Genomic DNA, 13,157 nt, shown 5'->3' on the forward strand with positions numbered 1-13,157 from the left:
AAGGCTGTCCTCAAACCTGTGAGCCTAAGCCGGGCGTGGTGGCACACGCTTGTAATCCCAGCATTTGAGAGGCTGGGACCAGAGGATTGTGGTTCTGGGACAGCCTCAGCTACTTAGTGAGGCCTTCTGCAACTCAGTGAGACACGGTTTCAAAATAAATAATAAAAAATAGGGCAGGGGCTGTAGCTCGGAGGTCTAATGCCCCTGGCTTCCATCCCCAGACCCGCAAAAAACAAAACAAAAAAAAACCCTGTGATCCTCCTGTCTCAGCCTCTCAAGTACTGGGATAACAAGTGCGCGCCACCATGGCAGGCCTATTTTTTATTTTGAGACAGGGCCTTGCTAAGTTCCTGAAGCTGGCCTTGAACCTCTGATTCTCCTATATGAGCCTCCCAATTCTGGAATTATAGGCATCACCTGCCACACCAAAGCACAGCCTTGTTAGATTGCATGCCACTAAATGTCTACTTTTGTGGGCAGGGTGGTGCATACCTGTTATCCTCACCCTGGGGAGGCCGAGATAGAAGGATCTCAAGTTCCAGGCCAGCCTGGGCAACTTAGCTAGACACTGTCTCAGAATGGAGTAAAAAGGGCTGGGGTGTAGCTCAGTGGTAGAGGGCATGTGAGTTCAATCCCCACATAAGCCCCCCCCCACACACACACACACGCATGCACCAACAAAATCTCAGGCCTTCTGCTCTTTTCTCAAAAGTATGGCATCTGCAGTCGAGACTGAATCATGATGCTTCTGCTGTTTTTGGTGGAAGTCGGTATAAGTGGGCAGAGGGGGGAATAGAGCCTCCTAGTCAACAGAGCTCAAAAGTCCTGCACCGGAGACACTTGTGCTGCCCAGGAGCAGTCGTGGCGCTGCAACCCTTGGTCATAGATGGGAGTAGCAGCCCGTTTCATTTTCTTTGTACTGGGGACCAAACCTAGGGGCCTTCTACTTCCAACCTACACTCCTGGCCCTATTTTATTTTTTATTTTGAAAGAAGGTTTCGCTAAGTTGCTGCAAGGTTCACTAAGTTGTGGGGGCTGGCCTTGTAGAGACCAGATCCTCTGGTCTCAGCCTCCCCAGTACTGGGATTACTGGGGTGCATCAACACATTCAGCTGAGGAGTAGCCTCTTGGTTAGCAAGGTTGGAGCTGCCGCAGTTCAGCTGCATCTTATTTCTTTCTTCCTTCCTTTCTTTCTTTTTCTTTCTTTCTTTTTTTTTTTTTTTTTTTTTTTTTTTTGGTGGTACTGGGGTTCCTGGAAATCCTTCTGCCTCCGGGCTACACTCCCAGACCTATTTTATACTTTTTTAAATTTGGAAACAGGGTCTCTTAAGCCAGCGCGGCTGGCTTCGAACCTATGTGATCCTCCTGTCTCTGCCTCCCAAGTGCAGGGATTACAAGCGTGCGCCACCACGCCCGGCTCTTTCTTTTTAATTGAACACAATTTATGGTAACTCTCCCATTTCCACTTGTGGTTCTGTGGTTCAAGGGTGTTTAGCACATCCACAGTTCTTTAGCTCCTCTCCTCAGCCAGTCTGCAGCCTCCAGCCCAGTTTCTGGCTGGGCCCCAGGGACCCTCGTCTGCGGCCCTCCTCTGTCCCGCCCCAGCCTGCTAACATGTTGCGGGTTTTCTCTTGCAGAGAAGCACCCCCAGCCCTGTGCCACAGCCCCGCGATTCCTCATCTACACTTGAAAAGCAGACTGGTGCTAACGCCCACAGTGTGGGGAGTAATGCTGCTGGAGGCAGGGGCCTTGCCCTGGCGCCCACAGGTAAGCCCCCGGCCCTGCAGAAGCCTGCTCCTGCCATGACCCTGCCCTCCAGGAAAGGAGGGCTGAGTAGCTGCTTTGAGGGCTGTGGGTGGGCCCTGCATTGCTGCGCTTGTTAGCACTGTCCTTCCCTGTCTCCCACAGCCCTGGGGCTAAGTGAGGATCCTACATGGCCTCAGCAGTGGTGCGGTCAAGGTCGGTAGTGTAGTGAGCCAGGCATGGTGACGCATGCTTTAATATCAGTACATGGAAGGCTGAGACAGGATGATCGCACATTTGTAGTCAGCCTCGGCAACTTGGCGAGGCTTTCAGCAATCTGTGAGACCCTGTCTCCAAGAAAGAAGATGGGGCTGGGGGAGTTACTCAGAGGCAGATGCAGGGAAGAGCAGTGCTGTGAACCTTGGAGTGTGGCTCTGGGACCTGCAGCCCGGCTCACCCGGTGCTGGTGGGGACCTCCGCTGAAGTTTGCCTGCGAGGCCCTGCGCCACCCCGTGTCTGCCCAGTGTCTTTCTCACCTGCCCAACTTGAGGTTGGAGGTTTCTGAAGCCCAGGTCGTGGTGGACCTGGCTCAGCAGATGGCTGTGGTGTCAGAGTAGCCCAGTGTCCAGCTGGCTTTGCTTCTGCCTCTGAAGAGCCCAGCCCCGGACAGCACAGGTGCATTGTAACTATGCAGGCTCAGCTTCTGTCTTGGGCTGGGTCAGAGCCTGTCCCTTGCTGGGCTCCGGCTGGAGCTCTTCCAACCCGCAAAGGCAAGCAGAGGCTCGGGTGCACGTCTGGGTGTGGGGCACTGCTAAGGCTTCACTGTACTTGGTAGGCCCTGCCTGCAGGCTGTAGCTTGCCAGCTCACCCGCATGGCTGGTATATGTCGGCTGTTCTTACACAGAATTGCTCTAGTTGGCAGCACACTGTTGCTGGACACAGCCATAGAACCAGCGGCGGCCCATCCTGCAGGCAGCAGCCTTCCAGGGCTCTCGTCCAGCTGTGCAAGGTCTTGCTCTGCGCGAGATGCTTAGCTGGCACACAGCCTTTACTCTTACTGTAGGAGCTTCTCGGTAGGGGCTCACGAGAGGCCCGATGAGTTGGGGTTGCATGCATCCTTAGACAACCCCCACGGCCTCATCTCGTCTCCACAAGCCCAGGTCCCTGGCACGGGAGTTGTTCTACTCACACTTGCCCTTACCTCCCAGCCCCTTGCTGCTGTCGCTCTGTCCCATCACCTGGGGTGACTGCACACACACGGCCAGGGGCTCCCCAGCCCCCACCTGCATGGGTATATCCCATGCACTGGTGAGCAGTCCCCCCTCTTGTGCTCAGCAAAGGCAAGTGGAGGCTTAGGAATGCTTCCTCGGCGGGGCGTGCTGGCACACGCTTGTAGTCCAGCATTCGGGAGGCGGAGACCGGAGGATTGTGGTTCGTGGACAGCCTCAGCTACTTAGGCCCTTAGCAACTCAGACCCTGTTTCAAAATATATAAAGACTAGAGCCGGGAGTGGTGGCGCACGCTTGTAATCCCAGCATTTGGGAGGTGGAGACAGGAGGATCGCAGTTTGCAGACAGTCTCAGCTACAACTTAGTGAGGCCTTTGCAACTCAGTGAGACCCTGTTTCAAAATAAAGAATAAAAAAATAGGACTGGAGGTGTAGCTTGGAGGTAGAATGCCCCTGAGTTCCATCCCAGTACCACCCAAAAACAAAACAAAAAAAACCCACATGCTTCCTTGTCCCCTGCTGGCTCTAGGTCTCTGACAGCTTCTTCCCAGGCTGGAGCATGTTGGTTCAGGGCTCCTGAGCCACTGTCCTGAGTCACTGGCCATGAGGACGCACTCGTTCTCCCTCCTGCCTCTTTGCAAGAGCCAGTGTTGCGGCCCCTCACAGTGGCAGGTCCCAAAAGCTCAGCACCCTAGCATTGGCCAGAGACAGGCTGAGGCTGTGAGCCCAGAGCCGTCTCTGAGCAGGAGGGCGTGGAACGCACGCAGGCTTCTCCCTGCAGTGTCTCTGGGTGGACCCAGGCAGAGCAACCTTGTTTCACAGGGACTTCAGGCAGCAGGGCCAGCTCCGAGGAGTTGTCCTGCTCAGCCTCAAGGGCACAGACGACTTGGAGGTTTTGTGGCTGTGTGGGGTGGGGGTGGGGGCCAAAGGCAGGCAGAGACCAGGCTGGCATGGGAGCGTCTCTCAAGGTCTCCAAAGGCCACCGCTGTGCTGTCGGTTTCACGGGTGGTTAGCAGGGCATAATGGGTGCTGAGCTGTAGAACGGCCCAGCCTGGGCACATCCCAGCTTCCCTGCTGTGTGACCCCAGTTTCTTCTTAGGCCATGTGAGGCTGCCCTGTAACCCGTCAGATCCGCATCTGGGAAGCCACTTCTGACTCCAGAGCCGTCCTGTTTCCCAGGCCTGCCTGACTTCCTGCCTGGCCAGGGAGGGGAGTCCTAGAGTGCCACAGGGCGGGCTCGGCCATCCTGCCTCCCCTGAGGAGCTGTGTCTCATTGGCAGGTTTCTACACCGGCTCAGTGGCCATCAGTGGGGCCCTGGCCAGCAGTCCGGCGCCACTGGCCTCTGGGGCCGAGCCGGCCACCTTCGAGGAATCCTCCGGTTCTGGGAGCCTCTTTGCCTCTGTGGGGTCCCGCAGTGCAACGCCGCAGCACCCCCCTCTGCTGACGCAGCCTCGAAACTCCGGCCCCACCTCTCCTGCCCAGCAGCTCTCCGCCAGCCCCCGGCTTGGTGGGGGCACCCAGGGCCCGCTCCCCGACACAGGCAAGGGAGACCTGCCCTCTGATCCCGGCTTCTCAGACCCAGAGAGCGAAGCCAAGAGGAGAATCGTGTTCACCATCTCGACCGGCACGGGCAGTGCCAAGCAGTCACCTTCCACCAAGCATAGCCCTCTGACCCCTGGTGCCCGCGGGGACTGTGGGCAGAACCACGGCCAGGACAGCCGGAAGCGCGGCAGGAGGAAGCGTGTGTCGGCTGGGACCCCAAGCCTCAGTGCAGGCGTGTCTCCCAAGCGCCGGGCCCTGCCGGTGGTTGCTGGCCTCTTCACACAGTCCTCAGGGTCCCCCCTCAACCTCAACTCCATGGTAAGAACCGGCTGGCTTGGGAGGGGGTACAACCCTGGCGTCAGCGTGCAGCTATGAATACCCCGAGAGCTGCCCCTGCGCCGAGGCTGCTGGGAGGCAGAGCCCAGGGGTAATTCCCAGGGCTTCAGGAAAGCTGGCAGCCTCTGCTGGGGCTCAGTGGGACTGGGCAGAGCTGGGGGATGGACGAGCTGGGTGGGGCCAAGGGCTGCAGTTGGGGTGTGCTTGGACAGGGGCTGTGGCTGTGCAGCTGTGTCACTCTGCCCTGCAGTTCCCTCGCCAGCCACTGGGTGGGGCTTCGGGTGCTTCAGAACACGAGAGACGTGCCCTTGGCGTCCCCTAGGCCCCTAGGATGGGTCGGGCAGAAACCTTGCAAAGCCTGGTAGGTGTCTTACTTCAGCCCCATTGTCCAGTGTGTGTGTCTGCCTCTGATCCCTCAGGTCAGTAACATCAACCAGCCCTTGGAGATCACTGCCATCTCATCTCCCGAGAACTCCCTGAAGAGCTCTCCCATCCCCTACCAGGACCACGACCAGCCGCCCGTGCTCAAAAAGGAGCGGCCTCTGAGCCAGACCAACGGCGCCCACTACTCCCCGCTGACCTCTGACGAGGAGCCAGGCTCAGAGGACGAGCCCAGCAGTACCCGGTGCGCGGGCAGGCAGCGGCCATGGCAGGGTGGCAGGACGTGGGGCACCACCTGACCTGCGGGCCAGGGCTGGCCTCCGAGGAGGTGCTCTGAGCAGACAGGAGTGTGCAGGGCACACGGTGCTGCACTGAGGGCCCCGCAGCTGAGCGCTGCCCCCACCTCCCTGGGCAGCCGGGACAGGGCCGCGTCCAGGCGCAGCCTCACATTCTGAGGCGTGTTTGTGGGGTCACAGGGTGGGAGAGAGGCAGAGGGCTGCACAGCAAGGGATGGCTTAAAATTGCAGTTTTAGCCAGACACCGTGGTACTTGGCTGTAATCCCAGAACTTGGGAGGCTGAGACAGGAGGGTCACAGGTTCAAGACCAGCCTCAGCAGCTTTTCACAACACAAAAGGGAAGGGAGTTTCAGAGTTCTACCAACACAGCCACCCACGTTTCTTTTTTTCTCCTTTTGGTAGTATTGGGGATTGAACCCACAGGCTTTCCACCTCTGAACTACACCCCAGCCCTTTTTATTTTTGTTTTGAAATAGGGTCTGACTAGATTTCTCAAGTCGTGCTGTGTTGCTGAGGCTGTCCTGGACGTGTGATCCTCCTGTCTCAACCTCCCAAGCACTGGGATTATAGGATTCGCCACCATGCCTGGCTAAAATCTTGCCCACTTTATTCAGTTGTGATGTATTTTTGTTCTGGATAACAAAAATACAGTTTTATTGGTTGTAATCCACATATCATACCGCTAACAGTGCTGCTCAGAGGTCCGTGATGCATTCACGGGCTCCACAGCCCACACGGCCACTGGCTTTTCTCCTGTGTCTTCCTGGGTCATTTGTTTGGTTTTTGGTGGCACTGAAGATTGAGCTGAGGTGCATTCTACCTCCGAGCTACACCCATGGCCCTTTTATATTTTATATTTATTTATTTATTCTTGCAGTACTGGGAACAGAACCCTGGGGTATTAATACCTCCAAGCTACATCCCCAGCCCTATTTTTTTTTAGTCTTTTTATTTTTGAAACAGGATCTCACTGAGTTGGTGAGGCTGTCCATGAACTGTGATCTTCCAGTCTCAGCCTCCCAAATGCTGAGATTACAAGTGTGCACCACCATGCCCGGCAGCCCTTTTAATATTTTATGTTGAAACAGTCTTGCTAGGTCTCCGAGGCTGGTCTCAAATGTGTGCTCCTCTTTCGTCTCAGCCTCTCAAGTACTAAAATTACAGGCGTGTGCCACTGTACCCAGCACCTGTTTATTTTTTACTTTGAAACAGGGTCTGCTAGTTTCAACCTTTCGGTGCTCCTGCCCCCGCCTCCCAAGTTTTTGGGACAAGAGACATGCACCACCCTTCCCAGCTTCTCCCTGTGTCCTGTGTGTATGTGAGAGAGACAGACAGACGGATTGGATCCAGGGACATTATACCAGGATATACCCCCAGACCTTTTATTTTTCTACACCTCTCTCTCTCTCCCTCTCCCTCTCTCCCGCTCCCTCCCTCCCTCCCTCCCTCCCTCTCTCTCGTGCTGGGAATGGAACCCAGGGGCTCTTCTACCTCTGGGCTATACTTCTTATTTTTTTATACTTTATTTGGAAACAGGGTCTCACTAAGTTGCCGAGAGCCTCACTCAGTAGCTGAGGCTGGCTTCGAACCTGTGCGATCCTCCTGTCTCAGCCTCCCAAGCACGGGGATTACAAGCGTGCACCACCACGCCTGGCTTTTTTCTTTTTTTAAATTGAATCCAGGGGCATTCTGCTTCTGAGCTACATCCCCAGCCCTATTTTATTTTTTATTTTGAAACAGGGCCTCACCTAGTGGCTGAGGCTGGCTACAAATCTGTGATTCTCCTATCTTAGCCTCCCAAGTACTAGTATTGCAGGTGTGTACCACCATGGCTGGCCTTTGCTCATTCTTTAATTATCTTGTGTGGTTAGAAGCATCCATACACATCTGGATATAAGCTCCTTGCCAGATGTACAAACTGCAACACCCCTTTCTCCCTTTTCCTGGGGTTCAGACATTGCTGGCATCCTCCCAAAGGCTGTGTGTGTGTGTTTTCTCTTTGGTGGGGAGTACGGGGGATTGAACCATCTTCAGCTGTACTCCAGCCCTATTTTTTTATTGTTATTTTTTAAATTTAAATTTAATTTTAATTTTTTTGTGGTACTGTGGTACTGGGGGTGGAACCCAGAGGGTTTCTATCTCCGGGCTATACTCCCAGCCCTATTTTGTATTTTATTTGGAAACAGAGTCCCACTAAGTTGCTGAGAGCCTAAGTAGCGAAGGCTGCCTTCGAACCTGCACAATCGCCAGTCTCAGCCTCCCAAGTACGGGGATTACAGTGTTTTTGTTGTTTTGTTTTCTTTTCTTTTTTTTTTTTTTTTTTTTGTATTGGAGATTAAACCCAGGGGCATTGTACCTTTGAGCTACATTCCTCAGCCCTATTTTATTTTATTTTTTTTTATTTTGAAACAGGGTCCACTAAGTTGCAGAAGGCCTCACTAAGTGTCCGATGCTAGCCTGGAATGCATTCCTCTGTCCTAGCCTCCCGTGTACTGGGTTACAAGTGCACACCCACACCCACTGCTCCCTGGGCTGTTTAGTGCTAGCAATTTGTGTGTGTGTGTGTGTGCATGTGTGTGTGGTGCTGGGGTGGAACCCAGAGGCTTTATACCTCCGAGCTACAATACCAGATCTATTTTATATATTTTTTGGAAACAGGGTCTCACTAAGTTGCTGAGAGCTTAAGTAGCTGAGGCTGGCTTCGAACCTGCGCAATCCTCCCGTGTCAGCCTCCCAAGTGCTGGGATTACAAGTCTGCACCACCACGCCTGGCTTAGCAATTTTGTGTGGGTTTAGGATGTACTTGGTTTTCAAACAATGATTATGAATTATTTTCTTAACAGAATTGAAAGAAAAATTGCAACGATTTCCTTAGAAAGCAAATCTCCCCCGAAAAATTTGGAAAATGGTGAGTAGCAAGTGCTTTCTACTCCCCACTCCTTGCCTGAGACCCAGGCGTGGTGGCGGGCCAGACCTGTCCATGAGACCTCTGTTCAGGACAGGCACCTGGCAGAGCCAACTCCTCGTGAGTAGACACCCAAGCTGGGGCCAGCCTGGGCTCCGGCTCTGTCTCCGGGGCGTGCTCAGCGCACGCTGTCTGGCTAGTCATTCCCAGGGTGGGTGCTGGGTCGGGCCACGTGGGACCTTGAGGGAACCACTGGTGGAACGAGCCTGTTCATGAGCCTGTGTGCCCCTCCCAGCTCATTCTGGGCTCCAGCTCCCTTCATCCCCTGCTCTGCACCTGTGCTCTGCCCGCCCCCTTCCCTCGTAGGCCTGGCTGGACATCTGACTTGAGCGCGTGCCTTTCCCACAGTGGCGAGGCACGAGGCTGTGTTCTGGGCATGGCGGCTGGTGCTGCTCGGCCTCCCTCCCCCTCACTCCCTTGGCCATATCTCAGCATTACCGCGAGGAGCCGTAGATCCAGGCAGCCTGGCCCGGGCTGGCCGGCTGGCCTCACGGCGCCTGGGTTTCCTCCTTGGCAGGTGGCTTGATGGGAAGGAAGCCGGCGCCCGCCAGTGAGCCTGTCAATAGCAGCAAGTGGAAATCCACCTTCTCACCCATCTCTGACATTGGCCTGGCCAAGGCCGCCGACAGCCCGCTGCAGGCCAGCTCCGCCCTGAGCCAGAACTCCCTGTTCACGTTCCGGCCAGCCCTCGAGGAGCCCGTGACAGCCGAGGCGAAGCTTGCCACCCACCCGAGAAAAAGCTTCTCTGCATCCCTGTCGGGGGCCGACGGGCTCAGTCCAGGTGCCAACCCTCCCAATGGCCTGGCCTTCAGCGGGGCCCTGGCCGCAGACCTCAGTTTACACGGCTTCAACGACGGTGCTTCCCTCTCCCACAAGGGCCCCGAGGCGGCCACTCTGAGCACCCCGCTGAGCTTCCCCTCCCAGCGGGGCAAGGAGGGCCCCTCGGAGGCCAACCCCTTCCTGAGCAAGAGGCAGCTGGAGGGCCTGGGCGGCCTGAAGGGCGAGGCTGGCCCTGGCAAGGAGCCGGCTGAGCCAGGCCTGCCCCTGTGCGGGCCCACGGACAAGGCCGCCCTGCCACATGGCAGCAAGGCTGGCAAAGGCAGGGACCGGGAACTCGACTTCAAGAACGGCCACAACCTCTTCATCGCCGCCGCAGCCGTGCCTCCTGGGGGGCTCCTGGGAGGCCCTGGCCTCGCCACTGCGGCATCCTCTGCAGCCGGCGTGGCTCCCAACACCCAGGCGCACCGCCCCTTTCTGAGCACCTTCAGCCCTGGGCCGCAGTTCACCCTGGGCCCCATGTCGCTGCAGGCCAGCCTGGGCTCTGTGGCCGGCTCGTCTGTGCTGCAGTCCTTGTTCGGCACTATGCCGACCGCCGCAGGCCTGGTGCACGTATCGTCTGCCACAACCAGACTGACCAACTCCCATGCCATAGGCAGCTTCTCCTCCGGGGTGGCCGGCGGAACCGTTGGAGGTAGGCAGCGTCCACCTCCTGGACCCTCACTGGGGTTGGGCTTCCAGCTGCTTCACAGGTTCCCTTCCAGAGCCCTCTAGAGGGCAAGGGGCGCGCGGCCCCCGCCGTCCTGCCCGTTTCTCCAAAGCCAGGTGACTCACATAGCGGAGGACTCGCCGAGCCAGGCCACGTCAGGTCATCGTAACGCGTCCCTCTTGTTTTCAGAAGACCATGGTGCACGTAACTAGGGCTGTCCTTTCTGTCGGGGCCACCTCTTCCAGGGTGGCTCCCACACGCCCTGTGGCAAGGCCGTGGGAGCTGGACTGGGCAAGAGTTCGCCCGACAGCACCTGCGCAGACCCAGGCGCAGCGCGGGCTGGGCCGGGCCGGCGGGGCCTGCGGCGGGCCCGGGCCTGCGCAGGTGAGTGCTGCCGCCTGAGCCCGCTGCTTGCTGCTTGTGCCTGCCGCAGCTCGGCCGCCACCGCGTCGCTTGCCCTTCCCGTGCTGCGTGTGTGCTGCGCTTCGCTCTGACTGGGCGAGCCGCCTGTTGAAGCTGAGTTTTCTCTCCTGTTTGCAGGTGTCTTTAACCACGCGGTGCCCTCCGCCTCTGCTCATCCGTTTGGAGCCAGTGTCAGCAGCGGGGCTGTGTGTAGCAGCGCCACGCTGGGCCTGAGCCCGCTGCAGGCGGCGGCCAGCACCTCGGCCTCTTCCTTTCAGGCCCCGGCCTCAGTCGAGACTCGGCCTCCCCCTCCGCCTCCCCCGCTTCCTCCTCAGCACCTGGGCCGGCCCTCTGCGGCGCCGCCAGTCCTCCACGCACCCCCTCCGCCTAACGTCACCTTGCCTCCTCCCCCCACGCTGCTGGCCTCTAACTCTGAGCCTGTGCTTCTGCAGAACCTAGCGTCCATCCCGGCTAACAAAGCTTTCTTACCCCCCTCTTCTGCTGCCTCTCTGCAACCTGCTAACGCCTCTCTGTCTGTCAAGCTCACGTCCCTCCCGCACAAGGTCTCCCGCCCCTCCTTCACGGTGCACCACCAGCCCCTGCCCCGGCTGGCCCTGGCGCCGGCCGCGCCCGCCATCCCGCAGGCCAGCTCCACGGGGCCGTCTGCTGTGTGGGTTTCCCTTGGCATGCCGCCTCCTTATGCCGCACACCTTTCGGGGGTTAAGCCTCGATAAAGACCTTGCTTAGCTAGCAGTTCATGTTTTGTAAGGTAAGGCTAGAGCTGAACCACGTGGTTCACTCGAGAAACTGGCAGTCCCTCTTTTGCACAGAAGACAGCCCGAGGGCCTCAGCACAGGGCCCCAGGGTTGAGAGCACTGAGCTCAGGTGGCCGCAGGGAAGAGCCGCTCGGCTCTGAGGCAGAAAGGGGAGGCTGCGGGCTGCGGGCGTGAGGTCAGGGCTGGCCAGCTCACCAGGAGTGTCTGCTCACTGGCTGACCAGGGATGGCCATGGGGACGGCTTCATTGTGTAGGGCCAGGTCCAGGTGCAGCTCCGTGTGGGGGAGGCTCTTCCTGCCAGGGGAAAGGTGCCCTCGTCCCAGCGCTGGGGACGCTGTAACAGCAGCTGGGGAGCAGAGTCTGCTTACCTGAGGCCCTGAGTAACTCATGGGGCCTGAGAACAGCCAGGCCTGCAGGCTGCTGGCACGCAGTGGACCCTGAAATGGGTGCTTTCAGCCCCCTTACTCTATCTAGGGAGCCCGGGGGTAGCCAGGTGAGGCCACCAGGGAAGCTCAGGAGCGAGTGGCCGGGCTCTGCCCTGTGTGGCCAGCCCAAGCCCCATGACTGGGCGAGCTGGGTGCCGGCCAAGGGTGAGGGCTGCTGCCGCCTGCCTGGGGTGGGGGTGGGGGCGTCCACGCCTCCCCAGATCGCATAGGCTGTGCTTGCTGCGAGAGCCCAGGCCACTGGTCCGGCTGTCGCCCCCAGGAGGTTGTCTTGGGTGGTGAGGATGTGCTCAGAGTGAGGGGTGGAGAGGTGGCCGGCACGGAGCAGCCCAGCTGCTGGAGTGGGCAGCCTCCTGGCCAGAGTGCTTAGAGGTGGGGTGGCCACAGCACAGGCCGCATTCAGGAGTGCCCACAGGAGCACCTGCCTCTTTCCTCCATCCTGGCCACTAAAGGGAGGCAGTGTTCCCAGGTGGCATCCCACAGGTCGCGCGGCCATAGTGTCACAGGAAGCCTCTGCCCCCCGCCCGCGGCTGCTGACCGCTCCCTCCCTGTGTGCACCTGCAGGTAATTAGGACTTCTACCTCAACCGCGCGACTATGCAAGGACGGAGTGGACCAGCACGCCTGCTGCTCGCTGCTCGCCGGCCCGCCAGGCTCACCAACGCGAGACGGGACGGGACGGGACGAGGAGCCCCACTGTGAACCGCAGCACGCTGCAGGAGGTGCTGGGACTGGTCCAGTTTGTACTGTCCATAGTTTTAGATAAAGTATTTATCGTTTTTAAAAAAGTATAAACAATTCTGACTTATTTTATTCCATCTAAGTCGTCAAAGGCAACCTATTGAGAAGTATAAATGTCTATATAAGAGAGAATATATTTAAAGACACGGACCCGAAGGGCTGGCCGCCAGCGGAGATGCCGAAGCCCATCCCGGTGCTATCGCCACCAGGCCCGCGCCTGCCGCCACCTCTTGGTGCTGCCCCGGACATTGACCAACGCCAAAACCAGTTCTCAGAAACACCTGCCCTGTCCCAAAGGCATGCTGACTCTGGGAGGGGCGGGCGGAAGGTCCCTCAGAAAGCCCTCCCCTGGTGGCCAGAGCCCAGCTTCCAGACCGCCCCTCTTCCAGAGCCCCTGGCCTGCAGCCCGCCTCCCCGCCCATCACTGTGAACACCCCGCCTGGTGACCACTTAGGATTGTGCCTGCGAGTGGGGCGGTTTGGTGCAGGGCAGAGGCACGGGGGTCCGGGCCTGGAGAGGGCCTGCGGCAGGCTCCAGCTGCCACGAGTGGTGCTCGAGAAAGCTCTCTTGGCGTGTGTGCCAAGCAAGTGCTGTTACCTTTGTATTTCTTTGTTTCTCTGGCTCATGGCACGCTGGCTGGGTGACGTGGGACGGGCTGACTGCAGTTCCCCGGGTGTTTGTGTATAGGAGAGAGAGTCACGATGGCGAGTGACAGTATTTTATAGAGATGTGATGAAAATTTATAAATTTCATAGACTTGACTGCATTTATTTTTAGATTGTATAATTCACAGTGAACTTTTAAAAAAAAGCAAGGA

The 13,157-nt window shown here is 57.9% G+C and overlaps 1 protein-coding gene across 1 annotated transcript in view; it reads left to right on the forward strand.

Moving 5' to 3' along the window:
- DOT1L (DOT1 like histone lysine methyltransferase) overlaps positions 1–11,115 on the forward strand; it is a gene marked incomplete at both ends in the record, with an annotated part of 60,901 nt that extends 49,786 nt beyond the window's left edge. The window contains 6 exons of the mRNA XM_080713577.1: positions 1,638–1,767; positions 4,252–4,832; positions 5,270–5,475; positions 8,372–8,436; positions 9,011–9,964; positions 10,520–11,115. Coding sequence (XP_080569703.1) covers positions 1,638–1,767; positions 4,252–4,832; positions 5,270–5,475; positions 8,372–8,436; positions 9,011–9,964; positions 10,520–11,115 — 2,532 coding nt within the window. The remainder of the gene's footprint in view (positions 1–1,637; positions 1,768–4,251; positions 4,833–5,269; positions 5,476–8,371; positions 8,437–9,010; positions 9,965–10,519) is intronic.
- Positions 11,116–13,157: the final 2,042 nt, after the last annotated feature.

The sequence above is a fragment of the Muscardinus avellanarius genome (assembly GCF_963383645.1).
Source record: "Muscardinus avellanarius genome assembly, chromosome: 16".
In the NCBI taxonomy this organism is placed as follows: Eukaryota; Metazoa; Chordata; class Mammalia; order Rodentia; family Gliridae; genus Muscardinus; species Muscardinus avellanarius.